The sequence below is a fragment of the Rhinoderma darwinii genome, chromosome 3, assembly GCF_050947455.1.
Source record: "Rhinoderma darwinii isolate aRhiDar2 chromosome 3, aRhiDar2.hap1, whole genome shotgun sequence".
NCBI lineage: Eukaryota > Metazoa > Chordata > Amphibia > Anura > Rhinodermatidae > Rhinoderma > Rhinoderma darwinii.
In genome coordinates this window covers 219,484,271-219,503,068 of record NC_134689.1, presented here as the reverse complement: position 1 = coordinate 219,503,068, position 18,798 = coordinate 219,484,271, and the positions used below count along the sequence as shown (strand labels likewise).

At 41.7% G+C, this 18,798-nt stretch overlaps 1 protein-coding gene across 2 annotated transcripts in view; it reads left to right on the top strand.

The window, feature by feature from the left end:
* The window catches only part of PRPF18 (pre-mRNA processing factor 18), a 58,101-nt gene extending 40,216 nt beyond the window's left edge, over window positions 1–17,885 (top strand). For both annotated transcript variants that reach the window (XM_075857393.1, XM_075857394.1), the window contains 5 exons: window positions 4,023–4,091; window positions 6,561–6,701; window positions 11,262–11,333; window positions 15,262–15,417; window positions 17,695–17,885. In XM_075857393.1, the coding sequence (XP_075713508.1) occupies window positions 4,023–4,091; window positions 6,561–6,701; window positions 11,262–11,333; window positions 15,262–15,417; window positions 17,695–17,775 (519 nt within the window). In that variant the 3' untranslated portion in view covers window positions 17,776–17,885. The remainder of the gene's footprint in view (window positions 1–4,022; window positions 4,092–6,560; window positions 6,702–11,261; window positions 11,334–15,261; window positions 15,418–17,694) is intronic.
* The last annotated feature ends 913 nt before the right edge of the window (window positions 17,886–18,798 follow it).

The following is an 18,798-nucleotide window of genomic DNA, read 5'->3' as shown; positions in this document are numbered from 1 at the left end:
TCCCTGCACACTAAGCTGTGATAGCCTGCTGTCGGAAACAGCAGGTATCACAGCTCAGACACGCGCCGGGGAAAGATGGTGCCGTGTTTACTCAGGTCAGTAATAGTACTGACCTGAGCGCGAACGTTCTACTTAGCAGGACGTACTATTACTGACCTGAGCGCGAAGGGGTTAATCCATTACGGCGTAATGTGTTACCAATGGTTTTCTTGGTGACTGTGGTCCCAGCTGCCTTGAGATCATTAACAAGTTCCCCCCCCGTGTAATTTTCGGCTGAGCTCTCACCTTCCTCAGGATCAAGGATACCCCACGAGGTGAGATTTTGCATGGAGCCCCAGATCGATGTCGATTGACAGTCAATTTGTATGACTTCCATTTTCTTACTATTGCACCAACAGTTGTCTCCTTCTCACCCAGCGTCTTACTTATGGTTTTGTAGCCCATTCCAGCCTTGTGCAGGTCTATGATCTTGTCCCGGACATCCTTAGAAAGCTCTTTGGTCTTGCCCATGTTGTAGAGGTTAGAGTCAGACTGATTAATTGAGTCTGTGGACAGGAGTCTTTTATACAGGTGACCATGTAAGACAGCTGTCTTTAATGCAGGCACCAAGTTGATTTGGAGCGTGTAACTGGTCTGGAGGAGGCTAAGCTCTTAATGGTTGGTAGGGGATCAAATACTTATTTCTCTGTGCACAATGCAAATAAATATACATAATTTTGACTGTGATTTTCAGTTTTTTTTTATTTTTATATAATATAATCTATCTCTCACTGGTAAAATTAACCTAGCCTAAAAATTCTAGACTGTTCATGACTTTGACAGTGGGCAAACTTACAAAATCAGCAAGGGATCAAATACTTATTTCCTGCACTGTATATGGTACAAAAAATGATGCAGTGAAAATCTACAACTCGTCCCGCAAAAAACAAGCCCTGATACGGCAATATTGATCGAAAAATAAAAAAAGTTATGGCTTTTGGAAGGTGGGGAGGAAAAAACAAAAGTGACAATCCGAAAAATGGCTGCGGAGAGAAGGGGTTAAAGTAAATATGGAGTTCAAAGGGGTTGCCCAGGTTGGCGGCTGTGTTTTTTTTTATACGGATGACCTTGCCATAGGATAGGTCATCTGTATATGATCGTGGGGGTCTGACACCTGGACCCCTGCACTGATCAGCTATTCCGGCTGCCTCCGGGCAGTGGTCGGTGCTGGAAGCAGATGGCTCCGGTCACAGTATCGGGGCCGTGCTGCAGTACTGCAGCTCTGCTCCTATTCAAGTGAATAGGAGCAGAGCTGCAGTAACCCAGCACGGTCACTAGGCAGCTGGAACAGCTGATCAGTGCAGGATCCAGGTGTCCTATCCCCACCGATCATATACTGATGACCTATCCTTTGAATAGGTCAGAAGCACAAAAACAGTGCCTAACCTGGACAACCCTTTTAAGCTTTATTCCAGTGAATGGAGAAAGAGAAAAAAATAGCTACGCAACTACTCCAGGTACAATACGTGTTGGCTGCTTCTGCCTAAGGACACCGCATTGATCAGGGACTTCAGTTTAGGTATTTGGTAGTCTAAGCTGTAAAGAACGTCTACGGTAGTCTGAAACATGCCTCCATCAGGGCCTCATCCTGCAATGACCATAAACTTCAAGCAGCTAAACCACCTGTAAGAAAAGACGTTTTGCCCCACATATAGAAAATTGTCGCAGAGTAATGTTTTTTTTTTCTACTGTAACGTTGCAGTGGAATTGATCTGATTCTGTGCATCTACCCCGCTGTTAAATTTTAAAAAAAATAATATATGTATATGTATATGTATGTATATATATATATATATATATATAGAAAAAAGAATACAAAACGTTATTGCATTTGAGAATATCTGTTTGTTTTTGTGAGGGCAAACACATCCGTTAGATTTTGTCTACAGAAAAAAAAAATAATCTAAACTGTTGTTAACCACTTAAGTTGTCAAATATAATGTTTTCCATAATTGTGGATTTCCACAGCGGCTTTTACAAAAATGTCACGGTTTTGCCATGATTGCAAAAGTTGCAGAGAAAAAAAGGACTACAAACACTCAGTGAGATTCCGCAAGTTTCACATCAGTGGTTATAGATGCCCTTGTGATGCCAGCTGCACAGGATTTTTCTTACTATCGCTTCTCATTACCACCTCTGGCATTCATCCTTTCTTTAAAAAAAAATAAAAAGTACAATCTGAGTAAACCCTGAAATTTCCTGACTGTTTAGCGCGCTCTTCTGAGCGAGGACATGAAGAAGAAATCGAGCGCTTGTAAGTAAACCAGCTGCCAGAAATGACTTCAGAACACTCCTGTTTTATTTGGCTTTCTCACCCGGTTATTGGCATGGAAAGAAGAGCTTTGGTTCAATACCTACTTTGGATGCGTTTCTTGTTCTGTTCATGACTCGAATTCCATTCTTAATATAAAGAAAATTACCCCGAGAGAGTTGCTCTCATTTGTTTTGGGATATTGCTGCAATGATTCTGTAAAATGGTACAAGAAATGTTTAACGTTGCCTGCAAATATTAAACTAGGCCTCAGATAGGACTGCCAGACTCCCTTTAATATTAACCCCTTAAAGGGAATCTGATACCAGGACCCACTCCTTTTTAAAAAAGGCATTGCAATCTAATCTCTGACATTTATGGAATATCCAAAGGATATGCTATCAATTTCTGATAGGTGGATGTCCGTTCTTCACCGCATCCATGCCGAGCATGAATCAACAGGCGGGGTACATGTGCATAGCTCTCTCCTCTCACATGGGGGTTTTGGGGACCCCCGTTCCCTAGATGGATGCAGGTCCCAGAGTTGGGACCCACACCTATCTGAAATATACGGCGTATCTCGAGAATATGCCATAAATGTCTGAGATGGTGATAACCCTTAAACATAGACATTTTGTGGTGCCCACTGCATACTGTTCTATCTAGAGTGCCAGTCAACATGTACATATAGCAAGACTATAGAAGAAGAAAACACGTATATAAAAATGCTCCTACAAAGCCGGTTCAGCGGTTACCTTTCTGATATTTTCTTGGGTACATATATTCATATATATCTTTTGCTATTCGTGACTCATTATAATCCGTTTCTTCCATGAGTGTTTTGTCTTTGAGCCTTACTAGGGGCCAGGACTGTATGTGTCCTTTTTATGTTTGTTTTTTGTATTATGTAATATGGCAAAGTGATGTCATTCATACTAGAGGTGCAATCTGACCAACGTGTCTTCTTGTTTTATACTCTTGCGACCCTTTGACTTAGGGCTTCTTTTAGATGCATTAAAGGAGTTATCTCAGTTACAAGTAAATGGTACAGTGGTGCAATATCTTGCGCAGCAGCTACAAATGTAGTGGTGCGGGCAAGTACCGTGTAAACCATGAAGAGGCTGCTGCGCTAGTACGAGGGCTGCGGTCTTCTAATAGCTGATCGGCACAGTTGGACCCCTACCAATCTAATATTGATGGGCGGATTCCTAAAAGAGAATACATTGAAGGGTTCTATCTTGGTGTGTAAGATATAGTCACTGTTTAGACTGTATCTTCTATTTAGCCATCAGTTTAAAGTAAACACCATCAGTTGTTTTTTTCTTTTGTCTTTTATGGCAGAAATGCATTACACCCACATGGGTCTCTCTGATTTAAAATCCTCTGTAGAGATTCAGGTCTGGTTGGAAGTTTTAAAGCTTCTCTGAGGATTAGGCTTCTCGCAGCAGAGAACTGTAGGGGTTTCATACAAACATCTGGAAAGTAGGTTTTGAATGACATCCAGAGTGGTGGGAACAGGTGCTTGGCATGAATAGCGTAGTAACCGCATCACGTGATGAGAATCTGCCGATCAGCTGCAACTCCTTTTCTTTAACGGTTTCATTTTGGGCTGCAAAGCGTTTAAGCAGAATTTTTTTTTTTTCTTCCAAAATGTTTAATTTCTGAAATTAATAATCTGCAAGGCAAATAATTTTTTTTTTTTTTTTTCTAACCATAAATCTCTGCATTGCAGGTTTTGGGAGAATGTCTTGGACAAGGTGATGACAACAAAGATATGGACATCATTAATAAAATCCTTAAGGTAATTGTAGGGTGTTATCATTAAAATAAATTTATTGGGGATATGTACTATACGATTTATATTTAGAACCTGGAAAGGGCTTATTGGGAGGACCCTGATTTTAAAGTTTGCATAGTTTATGTAGACCTTCAAGTAAACTATTTGACAGATGTAATGCCAGATCCTGTTCTCTCCTCTTCTTCTCTATGTGGTTAAATCATCACTCAACTTGGCTTTGTGTTTTGTTGTTCACAGGAATTGCTAGATGTTGCTTGTAAGACTCCTGTATATATCTTAGGGCCTGTTCACATCTGCGTTGCTCTTCTGTTGAGGGGTTCTGTCTGAGGTTTCCGTCTGGTAACCCCTCAACTGAAAGGCAAACGGAAACCTTAGCTTTCGTTTGCATCACCATGGTGACGGAAACTTTGCTAATGGTTTCCGTTTGTTGCCGTTGTGAACAGGTTCCGTTGTTTTGACGGAATCAATAGCACAGTCGGAACCCCTCAACGGAAGGACTACGCTGATGTGAACCGGGCCGAACATTTTCACTCACTTTTCCCTACAACCACCGTTTGTTTTTTTCCTTGGGCTCCATTCAGACGTTGAGGTGCAGTAAAAACTGCTTCCAGTTTTTAGATTCGGTATTTCGGTGCAGTTTCAACCGCATTGTTTGAATGGACCTTTAAAATTCTGCTGGAAGAGCAAGGTTAATATGCGGACGGTGCAGGTGTCGCCCTAGTTGGCCTTTGAACCCATGAGTCTAGTGCTGCAAGTGGTGTCTTCACCACCATGGCGTTTGATTTATTGTCATAAAGCTTAGGTTTGCAATTTTAGGGTTTTTGGACATGTAAATATACATTGTTTTTTTTTTTTTTTAAGATCCTGATCTAACTAATATATTATGGACTTTTCTTTCTTTGCTGCATACCTACTATTGCAGGCTGCTGTTCTCAATTATCCCAATGTAGAGTTTGCTTGGGTGATTCACATTTGGGACCACTAGGCGGATTTCGCACGTCGCAGTAAAAAAGGTTTTTGCCACGAACCGCATTTTAAAACTCATTTTGACGGCGATGTGTGAACTTAGCCTAAACACCAATCTTATGTAGGAAAATAACAGTTCTTCCAGAGTTCACAATCCTCGTATAATTATATGGTATACAAGAAAAAATAAATAAATAATCATTTTGGGTATCCGTTCTTTAGGATTTTCAAGATCTCAGATTGTTTTCAGTGAATGGAGGCATTCTTGTTTATGTTCAGAGGCTTAACACCTGTTCACACAGGTGCATCATTCAACACAAAAAAGATCCTCTGTATGAAATCCAAATGCCATCAAGTAGAGTACTTTGAATTTTGAGTAGTCAAGCAACTGTGTTTATTTTTTAATGATAAAATGAATAAGCTTTATTTACATAAAACTGGAAAATCTCTTTTTAGACCAAGTTCAGACTTGGCTCAATCTACAACACAATTACAGAGGGAAAACTTCATACGATAATACCACAATCGTGGTTTTCGTTTTTCTGTTCATATTAGAGTTTAGAAAGATGAGTTCAAGGGTAAAATGTGTTTAAGAATACAAATCTCACTCCCATTTCTGTAACCTCTGCACTCTGCAGCTTTCCCGCGTAAAAAGACACTATAGGAAATGAGATAAAGTACCAACTTGACCGTGAAGGGGTTTATTAGATTAATAAATGGGGTTCTGTTGAGGTAAAATCTCAAAATATGAAAGGTTGCAATATTCTTAACTATTGGATTCTGTCTATACTGGCACCGCTGGTCTCCTCTCTCCTATTTTTGTTTTTAAATGTTTGAAGTGAGATGACGTCCAGAAATGATGATAGTGACATCACACTTTTGTAGTCATGTGACATCTCTCTGGCCTGTCACCACACATTTTAATACAAAGATGACCAGAGCAGAGTGAAGGTTCCGTGAATCGAGCGGAATCCCAAGAGACCCCTTTAAAATATTCACTCTAAGGGTATGTGCACACGACCTATTTTCAGACGTAATGGAGGCGTTTTACGCCTCGCATTACGCCTGAAAAGACGGCTCCAATACGTCTGCAAACATCTGCCCATTGCCTGCAATGGGTCTTACGATGTTCTGTGCAGATGAGCTGTCATTTTACGCGTCGCTGTCAAAAGACGGCGTGTAAAATTACGCCTGCTTCAAAGGAGTGCAGGACACTTCATGGGACGTAATTGGAGCCGTTTTTCATTGACTCCATTGAAAAACCGCTCCACTTACGTCCGTAATGGACGCCGTGAAAAACGAGTGCACTTGTAAAAACGTCTGAAATTCAGGAGCTGTTTTCGCCTGAAAACAGCTCTGTAATTTAAGACGTATTTGGCGTTGCCGTGTGCACATACCCTTACTTGTGCATAATTTAGCATTTTGTTGTAGCGATGCAGTTTGTTTTATTGTCCACTAGGTGGCCATTTAAACTAAACCGATAATTTTTTTTAATTTTTTTTGTAGTTTCTCTTGGGAGTCTGGGCCAAAGATTTGAATGCACGAGAAGATTATGTTAAGCGGAGCGTGCATGGCAAACTTGCAAGTGCCACACAGAAGCAGACCGAGTCCTACTTAAAACCCCTCTTCAGAAAACTGCGTAAGAAGGTGAAGGCCGCTGACCAAAGCACAGAACAGCCTGTTCTAACCTGATACTTTCACAGTACATGTACAGCAGAGCACAAACCCTTTTTTACTTTTCAGTGAATCCCTGGAAGGAAAAATATTTTACAATTTAATATATGTGATCGTATCTGTACTGAGAGACATTGGGGGCAATTTATTAAGACTGGAGTTTCATACTCCAGTCTTTATAGAAAGAAAATTGGAGTAAGGCTGGGTTCACACGACCATGTTACGTCCGTAAAGGACAGAACGTATTTCGGCTGGAAGACCCGGACCGAACACAGTGCAGGGAGCCGAGCTCCTAGCATCATACTTATTTACGATGCTAGGAGTCCCTGCCTCTCCGTGGAACTACTGTCCCGTACTGAAAACATGATTACAGTACGTGACAGTTGTCCTGCAGCGAGGCAGGGACTCCTAGCGTCGTACGTAACTATGATGCTAGGAGCCCGGCTCCCTGCACTGTGTTCGGTCCGGGTCTTCCGGCCAAAATACGTCCGTCCTTTACGGACGTAACATGGTCGTGTGAACCCAGCCTAAAGAGGAAAAAGCCTCTTTGTAAGTGCGCCACATCTTTCGGCCAGGCTGTGTGACACAAATGTGACGACAACCGCTGCCATGCGCCATCTATCCCCCTCCCCCCCACGTCTCCCATAAAATAAACTCCTCACTGCTCCTCTTCTTCCCCTTCCGGTCCCTTCATTATCCTAGTACAGCTTATACAACGCCCTCATAATCCGTGCTGCGTCGCTGCCCCAGCGTCGGAACTTTATATGAGCCTCTTTGGACTGATGAGGGGACCCAGAGGGAAGAACAGGAGCGGTTAGGTGAGGGAAAAAAATCAATAAATTATATAATTTATTTAACGGTCTAATGGGGCAAAGTAGGGGCCCAGCTTGGGTCTCTAACTTTCTACGCCCCATCTAGTGAAATCTGCACCAGCTGGAGTAGATTTCCACTATAATTTTCTGGTGTAAATTATAATTAATTGATCATGCTGCCGAGTCCCCATCCCTTTTTGGAGGCCTAGCACCCTTTCCACAAATGGGGCGAGGGCGGTGTAAAAATGCCAAAAGTCGCAACTTGCACTGCAAACTTTGATATAACAGGTGGTGTTGACACAGACCATGTTAAACGGGGGAAAGTATATCAAATAAATGATCAAAAGATATGGCTTTTACCTTCGTGGCAATGATCAGGTTTTGTCCCAAGTGCAGGCTTTTATGGAAAGGACCAATCCATAAAATGACTTGCATTTCATAATTTCTTTCTGTCCAGCGTATCTCCACTTTAAATGAAAAAAATGATTATAGTGCAGGAGTGTGAACAAAAAATCTTTTTCTAAATCATTTGTATTAACTATTTGGCTTCTAGCAGCGGAGGTGGATCTATGCTTTAAGCAGACTATATTAACCTGTTATTGACCGCCCATAGATGTTTTTACGGCGGCCACTATCTGTCTTTATTCTGATGCATTTGCCTTTTTACGGCACTACATCAGAATAAATCTGAGCGGCCGGGAGCAGTTAAAGCTCCCTGCTCTCCGCTACCAGAGTTAGCTGAGGACTGGGAGCACATCGGGCCGAGCGGGCACATCTAAATCGATATCGATGCCGTCTGTATAACCCCTCAGATGTGACTGTCCGTTCATGAGCCCGGACCGCAGAAAGACCGGGCAAGCCTTATTACGGCCGTGTTCTGCAGTCCGGGCTCATTGAAAATAATGGCCGCGGCCATGTGCACAGCCCACGATTTGCGGACGTCTCGCGGCTGACACTCCGTGGCCGGCCGACCCGACAATCACGGCCGTGCACATGGCTACGGTCGTGTGCATGAGGCCTAACAGATGTCTGTCAGTTTTACAATGACAGGCATGATACACTGCAATACAGAAGTATTGCAGTATATTCTAAAAGTGATCAAATGATCGCATAGTGAAGTCCCCTAGTTGGACTAAAAGAAAAGTTAAACAAAAGTTTTTAACGTTTTTATGATAAAAATCCTAAGTAAAATAAAAAATTAAACACTTTTTCCCCTTACAAGATGCTTTATTATAAAACCTATTATTATAAAATACCTATTTGTTAACGCCGCATCCGTAACGACCCCATCTATAAAGCTATTATGTTATTTAACCCGCACCGCGAACGCTGTAAAAAATTAAATTAAAAAACAATTCCAGAATTGCTATTTTCTGTGTATCCTGCCTTCCAAAAAATTTAATAAAAGGTGATCAAAAAGTCGCATTTAATCCCAAGTGGTACCAATAAAAACTACTAGTCGTCCCGCAGAAGAAAAAAAAGCCCTCCTACAGCTGCATCAGCGTAAAAATAAAAAAAGTTATGGCTTTTAAACAAAATCTATTTTTTTTATTTAAGTGTAACTGTGTAAAAGTTGTAAAACATAAGAAAACTATATGAATTTGGTATTGTCGCACTCTTAACGACCCGCTGAATAAAGTTATGTTATTTATACCACATGGTAAACGGCAAAAATGTAAGGTGCAAGAAAGTGTGGCAAAATTGCTGTTTTTTTTTTTTCTATCTCCCCCCCCCCCCCCCAAGAATGAATAAAAGTTAATCAATAAATTCTATGTACCCCAAAATGGTGCTATTAAAAAAAACAACTTGTCCTGCAGAAAACGAGACCTTATACAGCTATGTTGAACGAAAAATAAAATGCGACGATGGACAAAAACGTAAAAAAAATGGCTTGTGACTAAGGGACTAATGGAAAGCACAGATCCTTCTGAAAGGCGTTCTGTGCGATGATAAAAGCAAAAATGTAAAACCGTTTTTTACCATTTAGTAGTCCGCTGTTAAAAAGTTGCGTTAAGGGGTTACTAAACCTAAAGTACAAAGCTCCTAAAAGTGCAGCGCTACAATACAACCTGCTAATAATCACAAATCTGTACGGTATACTAGTGTTTCTGGAGGTCATCACAAATCTGTACGGTATACTAGTGTTTCTGGAGGTCATCACAAATCTGTACGGTATACTAGTGGTTCTGGAGGTTATCACAAATCTGTACGGTATACTAGTGTTTCTGGAGGTCATCACAAATCTGTACGGTATACTAGTGGTTCTGGAGGTTATCACAAATCTGTACGGTATACTAGTGTTTCTGGAGGTCATCACAAATCTGTACTGTATACTAGTGGTTCTGGAGGTTATCACAAATCTGTACTGTATACTAGTGGTTCTGGAGGTTATCACAAATCTGTACTGTATACTAGTGGTTCTGGAGGTTATCACAAATCTGTACTGTATACTAGTGGTTCTGGAGGTTATCACAAATCTGTACTGTATACTAGTGGTTCTCGAGATAAAGCCGCAATTTTCTGGACTTGTCGATGGTCCCATCAGTGATGACCTCTCTTTTTACAGGGAACAATAGACTGTATTGGACCTCACAGCACATCTAGATAAGATTGTGTCCCTTTTTATATGGTATCATTCATGAACCGTTTGTGCCTTTTAATGATTTAGCACACTAGATGCTGCTTTACCTCGAGATTATTGTGGTCACAACTGTTTCCAGTTTCAGGATGCGTTGGGTTACCATTAACAAGGCTTCAAAATGAAATGCTTTGTAAGAATGAATGAGTGTAAGGTACTTTCCACCAGGAATGACATTTTGTCTGATAAGCAGCTGTGAGCTATTGTTTTTTTCTACTTAGCCGGTAAAACAAGTGCAGGCAGATAGAAACCTGTTGTATGTTGCTTATAACTTTCCCAAAGAGACTAAAGCGTTATATGACCGGTCGCCAGTAGGAGGGAGCTAGCACTTTTTAATGATGCATGGAGTGTCAGTGCTGAGTTTTGTTATCCAATGTCAATCTGTCACCTAGGTCATTGCTTCATACACCTTCAGGTCCTTTTACACAACCTGATATGGGCGGTGAAAACGACCGCCGACCGAAAAGACAGCTCGATTGGCGCTCCTTTCTCATGGTGCTATGATCCGTAATGTATGAGGACAAGCAATTGTTACTACGATCGTTCAACCCCATGCATTTACAACATGTAAGCAAGGGAGATGTGCTGCCAACTAGTGACCATTTTATTGGCTACGTAAATGAGCAGATCAGATGATGAATAAGCGTTTACACAGTGAATGTCTGAGGTATACATCAGGAGTATTTCCCGATATATTCCTCCGGCAAATGCCACTCTGTAGGCAAATGGTGGCATCTGTCGCCTATAAGCTCCCATGTTCACAAACACATGTATACTGTTTTGTATTGGCTTTTTTTGGAGGATGCCTCTGTACAGAATATGCGCTATTCCATATAGTTGGAAAAAAAAAAAGTATACCGAGTTGTACTAGCCTGTTGGAGGCTAAAAAGACAATCTTTTGGCCTCCGTTGGGTGAAAGGGGACCTATGGATACGATTGACGTATGCGATGGGAGCTTTCCTGGTATATACACCAAGTGGACGCTGCAAACGCAGTGTGAATTCTGCCTGAAAACGCTATGATTTTACTTTCTCAGTTGTCTTGAGCCAACCCTGATGTTTTCCTGTTTAATTTTCAATCTAGAACCTCCCTGCTGATATTAAAGAATCAATTACAGATATTATCAAATATATGTTGGAAAGAGAATATGTGAAGGTAAGTAGTGCACCATACAGGTTTACAGTATTAGATGGGAAAACCAGAGGACTGCTAGAATTGTCTAAGGATAACATTGAAAACCTTGTTTTGATTTTCTGATTTAAAGGGAATGTGTTGCTAGAATTTTTTTTATTTTTTGTAGTAAACCGATAGTATATAAATGATTACACATTGTTAGAATTTTTGTAATTTTTTACAAGTCAGGAAATATTATAAATTAGATTCTAATTTATAACATTTCCATGTGCTGGTCACTAGAGGGAGCAATTCCCAAAATTGCAGCATTGACATGTGGTAAAGCAACCTCATTGCTTTATGCTGCAAAATTGGAGAAGACACACTCGCTCTAGTGAGCTCAAACAATGCCCCCTCCTTTCTCCTGGCTATTGCCAGGAGAAAGGAGGGGGTCGAATGTTCAAACCTCCTACACTGTGTGCCGCCATATTTTGAGCGAATGCACAGTGTAGGAGGATTAGATACAGTGGTTATAACACTAACATACACAAACATGACTTTCCTGCTCCCTCCGCTCCTAGTCCTTGCTTCGGAACATATGGACGGAAGCCACAACCGGAAGTAGTAATCTTGCTGTCCGGCAGCAGCTTCCGGTCCACAAGAAAATGTCGCACTGCCGAAGACCTTCCATTTGGACTGTGTGGGAGCGGCGCATGCGCCGTTCCCACACAGACTGCTTACACTATAGTGAATGGAACGGCTCCCGTTCGCATTCACTATGGGGATGTATGTGCCGTATTCCATCTCTGTATGTGTCGTTAATCGACACATACAGAGATGAAAATAAAAAATGGCAGCCCCCATAGAGAAGTAATAGTCAGAAAAAAGAAAAAGTAAAACACAAATAAAATGTATTTTAATAACATACTAAAATCCGAAACATATAAAAAAAAATTTTTTTCGTGACACCTTCCCTTTAATCCTTTGAAGTTTGTGGGGGGGGGGGGGGACTTAACAACTTTTCTGTACCAGTTTTTCTAGTGTATGAAACGCCAGTCTTAATAAATTCTCCCCCTGTGTGTCCGATGTGTTCTAGTGCAACTTCCCTTTCTGTATGTATAATTACTATTCGGCTATGTTCACATGTGGAAGATTTGTTGCAGGAATTTCTGCAACTGAAAATCTGCTCTATACATCTGAATAGGATTGTTTCTGCAGGATGTGCATATATGTTTACAAATTCAAATGTATGGGACAGAAGTTTTACTATTTAAAGGGATTTTCTACAACTTTGAGTCCAGTAGAAAATAACCCTGCTTATAACACCAGACTATGGGACAGGGAGCGACTTACAACAGTTACTATATTAGAAAGTTTCATCATACCCTTATGTTATACAGAGATAAAAGGTTAACAAATGGAGTTGTTGATCCGTACAGTCTGAACTAGGGATGTCACGATACCAGAATTTGGACTTCGATACCGATACTTCGTGTAGTATTGCGATTTCGACACCAAAACGATACTTTGCCAACAGTAATAAAAAAACAATAAAAAAAATTCTTCCATTTTCTGGTGTGATGAATTTTGAATGTGCCCCACAATAGTAATTAACTCCATCATGTTTCTCAGTCATAATGGGTTAATGGATAAGGTACATGATGGGGTTAATTACTATTAATGAGAGGCACACGTAGGTTAAATTCATCACCCCTTGTGCCCCACAATAAGTGAAAGAAAGTTGTTTTTATTTATTTTTTACAGCGTACACCTCATAAATGATGCAAAAAAATTGTTGTGAAGGTTATTACGGCCGAGTCAATACCGAATATGTATATATTTTATGTAAACTTTAATGTACTGGCATATATCTATATGCCAGTACATTCGCTTGTGTACTAATAGTACACAAGCAGTTGTTAGGGCATACTGAGGTATGTCCTAACAGGAAATATGGTAAGACTGCCCTGGGGTCCTTCAATGGACCCTGGGCTGTCTGCCCATGTATGGTACGTCCCTCAATCGCGTCACTGGGATTCCTGTCATGCGATCCAAGGGGCATCCCCCCCCCTTCTCATTATCTCCTGAATGCTGCAGTCAGTTTTGATCGCAGCATTCAGGAATATAGCGGCGGAGATTAGGTTTCTCTCACCTCCGCCGTTATAGAGCGGGACTCTGGCTGTGTAATACAGTCATTGCCCCGCTCCTCACAACAAGTGCACGCAGTCAGCATGAGGAGATGCAGCCGGTGCTGCACTAATGAGCGGCGGCGCAGGCACTGAAGACAGAACATGGGGGTGTTTTGCAGTGCGGCCGCCATGTTCTGTCTTCCGTGCCGCTGCTCATTAGTGCAGCGCTGGCCGCATCACCTCATCCTAACGGCGCGCAAATGTCGACTCCGGAGAGGGTCAATGACTATCACACAGCCGCAGCCCCGCTCTCATACATTCATGTGCTACTATACTTAGCTGTGCAGCCACGCAGCTAAGTATCGAAATACATGAAATAACGGTATCGAACCGTTTGGGGATGCAGAGTATCGAAGCTTCAATGCATCGTGCATCCCTAGAAAATATAGATTTTATGATATCCACAAGTTAAGTAAATCTTACTATAAAGCTAATGAGTCTTCAACATAACTATAGTTCAATGTTTCTGGTGGCTGCTTGTTCTACCACAGGTTTTTGAAGGTTGTGCATGACATTTAATGTAATATATATATATATATATATATATATATATATATATTACATAGTGTTCGTATCTAGATTCGCAAAGCTTAAGAAAATCTGTTTTGTACTAGTTATGAAGTATACGTTTTTAATATTTAGAGGGAACCTGTCACCAGCATTTTACCTATTGAACTTCTACCTCACTGGCCGCTCATGTCAAAAGTTCATTGTCGTTATCCCCTTTCCTAGACTCCTCTGCTGACCGTAAATAACGGTCTGCGAGCATTTAGTGCCTTTTATGCTAATAATTCGGCAGTCTCATTCATTCCTCTTCTTATGCCCGCCCACCGCCAAAAACTGGCCCGCCCTGAATGGCAAAATCTCGTCTGAGGTAGACCACATGCGTCCATCAAGTATGGTCCGATACCATTCCCTGCTTCGTCCGGGTCTCAAATCTAGTTACTGCGCGTGGGCCGTTAGGCTGTCCCGTTGTGCGTGCACCAGAACAGGTCATCGAAGCGCAAGCGTGGGATTTCGTGTCTACTGTAGGGAGGAGAGGAGCGGTCAGTCAAAAATAAGGAGACTGGGTTAACTCAAAGGCTTGGGGGCTGAAGATGTGACTCTTATCTAAAGACATATGACTCATACTCCCTAGCATGGCATATGGTACAGGAAAACTAAAAAACTGAATACTAAAGTTACAGAGCCTACTTAGAAAATAATTATAGGTTTTATATAGAAATAATTTTTCACCCACTACCACCAGTTATTGCTGGTTTAAAAGGTGAAATGCTGGTGACTGTTTCTCTTTAAGGGGGCAACAAATGAGATCCTAGAGGTTCTTGCTTCAGAATTAGACATTATAGTTTAGAGGGTTTATTTTATTAATGCCCATTGTTGATAGCAGTAGGGATTTTACATTTCTTCTAAAGCGTCGGTGACCGATAATATATATATATATATATATATATATATATATATATATATATATATATGCTAGTATCTAGATTTAGTTAAGAGCACTTACAGTGTACAGACCTTCTTATCTGGTGTGAAACCTCAACAGTATTTGGGATTATTCAATAATTTAAGGAAAATCGAGTTACATTGGAAGTTTTGCGAGATCACACTAATCTGCAGCTTTTATAATAATGTTATTTCTGGAAGAGCAGACTGCTTGTTTATTGTTCTAAATTTTGGTTTAATGCAGAAACACAAACATTTGAGCATCTAATTGTATGTGGGCAGAATGAATCTGAACATCCCTAGTTCAAAAGTAATTATATTTTTTCCCCCAGGCAAATGATGCTTATCTCCAGATGGCTATTGGCAATGCTCCGTGGCCTATTGGTGTCACCATGGTTGGTATTCATGCTCGTACAGGGCGTGAAAAGATTTTCTCCAAACATGTGGCTCACGTGCTGAATGACGAAACACAGAGGAAATACATCCAGGTAAGAACCATCTTGCCTTTCTGTACTAGTAAAAGTTTTAGCTTCCACATCTGCTGATCTTTACAACTGGTTCAGTGCCCAGTAACCTACCACTAGACAAAGCTGGTTTATACCTTGCTAAATCCTATCTCTATCTCTATCCATCCTTGCATGTCATTCATCGTTTATATTCCACTCTTAGGCCCTATTCACAGGATAGGGAAACTCGACCATGTGGCGGCTGTTTATTTAACGGCTGTCACACGGCCGCAGTAAGAACAATAGACCCCAAATGGGGCTACTCACACTGCCGATCTTTTGACAGCCCGGTAAATCGGGCCGTCAAAGTGGAACATGCTCTATTTTGGGCCGTTTATGGGGCTGTGTAAAGCACGGCTGCCACTTGGATGTACTCCGAGTGACTGCCGTGATTTCTGCCGCTCGCTCTCTCCTCTTTTTTTGTTTTTTTTGTTTGCCCCCTGTAGGAGTGGAATCCCTGATCCCCGACTACAGCATTGCCAAAGCTTTGGGCGGGGATTCCGCTCCAGGAGAAGTCCCTGACTTCACTGTCCATATATGGACGGTGAAGTCAGGGACTTCTTCTGGAGCGGTCCCCTACAGTGGCACTCTCTAAGGGGGGATGCTATGTTCAAGGGTGGTGTGTGGCACTAGCTACAGGAGTGTGCTGTGTGGCACTAGCTACATGCCCTCTGCGTGGCGCTAGCTGCGAGGGGGTTCTGCGTGGCGCTAGCTGTGAGGGGGTTCTGCGTGGCGCTAGCTGCGAGGGGGTTCTGCGTGGCACTAGCTGCGAGGGTGCTGCGTGGCACTAGCTGCGAGGGGGTGCTGTCTGTGGCATTGGCTAAAGGTGGGCAGTGTGTGGCAAAAAGTTGACAAATGAAATTCATCTGTTTTTAAAAACGGACAGGGAAAAACACGGATGCAAAATCGGCCGAGAAAAACAGCCGTTTTTATCGGCCATTTTGCATCTATCTCGGCAGGGTTTGCGTTTTTAACGGCTGATTTTGACCAGTTTGGCATCCGTTTTAAAAACTGATACATTTCATGTAGATAATGCTACACACTGCCCTCTGTAGATACAGAACCCCCTCCCCCGAATGCAGCGCTACACGCCTCAGAAAGTTAGAATGTCAAATCTCCTCCTCACCAGATGCCCTCTGCGCAGTGGAGGAGGAGAGAGCGAGCGGCGGAAGACACGGACGTTACTCAGCGCACATTCAAGTGACTGTCGTGCTTTACATGGCCCCATAGACTTCTATAGAGGCCGGGACACCGGCCCAAAATAGGGAATGTTCCATTTTTTTGACGGCCCGGTTTAATCGGCCGTGTGAATAGCCCCCATCTATTGTTCCTACTGCGGCTACGTGACTATCGTTAAATAAACGGCCACCACACGGCTGAGTAACCCGGTCATGTGAACAGGGCCTTAGCTGAGCTGTAAAGGTGACCTGTAATGGGAATAATAATGAAGCATTTTCTGCACTGACTCAGAAGCTCCGATACCTGCCCCAGTCTGGAGTAAACCATTTCTGGTCCTTTTTAACATACTGCATTGGAATGACTTGTGCCAGTCCTGCAAAAAAGAACCAGGGTTATTTTCTCTGGACCAGGGCCAGTATGGTCTGCAAAAGCTAAGAAATGCATGCATCATGGTTCTCTTGTAAAATTTAGCACAACGCAGCTACTCCAGACAATCTGTATTACTGTAAACCGCTAATAGTAATTTCTAAAATTTGATCATGTAAATAAAGGTTTGCCGTTTTAGGAGAAATTAATCGTTCAAGGGGTTATGTGGGGATGGAAAATTAATAAGTGTACTCACTGCAGTATGTGAGTACACTCGCTAATATACATTCCGGTCCCCCATTGCGCTGATTCTGAGTTGTTTTTTTAATAGTGCTAGTGGGGGATCAGAAGTCTAGTGGCACAGTCTTCCTTCATGATGACACGACTCTTCGTCACATGACCGACCCCGCTGTACTCTATGTAATCGCTGTACTACTGCTTGTACATGGAGTACAGCGGGTTCGGCCATATGACTAAGAGTCGTGTCATCATGAAGGAAGACTGTGCCACTAGACTTCCGGTACCCCGGCAGCGCTATAAAAATCAATTGACCTCATAATCCGTACGACGGGGGAACAGAATGTATAATAGAGTACTCGCATACTGCAGTCAGTACACTGCTAATACTGTTTGGTCCCCACATAACCCCTTTTAAATGACAGAAATAATGTATTCTTGAAATGGAATGTATTTTCTAACTTTTTTTTTCTTTAGGGATTGAAGCGGTTAATGACTGTTTGTCAGAAACATTTTACAACTGATCCATCAAAGTGTGTTGAATACAATGCGTTGTGAAGACCCCTATATATTCACAGCCAGAGCCATCACCCATTTCTTTATTGGAAATATTTGTTAAATTACTAAAATTGTTCTAAATTTTAATTAAAGAATAATAGAGACTTTTATGAATGGCTGCCCTATCTTCTTTTTAAATGTGTTTCCCATGAAAAATGTTGAAGGAAATCCAATTGGTACATTTTTTTTGAGTATTTCGCCATGTCGGAGCCTCTAAATATTATCCTGTTGAGTAATGGAATGTGAGGAAGCCTTTCAGGTCTAACTTGCTTCCATAACCAGTTAAAATTCAGTAACACGTGGGCAACCTATTCAGCTGGAGTTGCTGCTTTTTTTTTTTTTTTCTTTTGTTTTAGGTAAAAATGGATTTCAATAAACATATAATGGTTGTGGCAGGTTCATTGATATTTACATTGGGCCCCGTTCACAGTTTTTTGGTGTGAATTTTGACGTGCAATCCGCGCCAAAAAACATCTGAAATTGCCCCCTATTGATTTCAATGGGAGGCAGAGGAGGTTTCCCCCCCCCCCCCCCTAGCGGCTTTCAGCCGCTCGGGGCAAAGAAGAAAGGCAGCATGTATTCACTTGCTGCTGTTTCGCCTCTGACCTCCCATTGAAATCAATAGGAGGCAGAAAAAAAACATTTTGCTAATTTTTTTTGCCCACGGTCCTCATTAGCCGCAGGCGGAAAACAGCGAGAACCACAGCAAGAAAAACTTTGAGGCGGATTTTTTTTTTCTGCCTGCAAAATCTCCATGTGAATAAGCCCCATGCACACGATCGTGCCTGCATTATAAAGTATGGGAGCACGGTCCGTAAAATAAAAAAAATAGGACATGTCCTATTTTATGCGTAAGGTTTCTACGACCTGGACACCTTCCTGTAAATATACTGGAAGTTGTCAGTCGCCCATAGAAATGAATGGGTCCGTGATTATAATTACGGATGAAATCTACGGTCTTGTGCATGTGGCCTGACCTTGCTGCTTGCGATTTTTTTTTTCTTTTTTTTTTTTTTTTTTTTT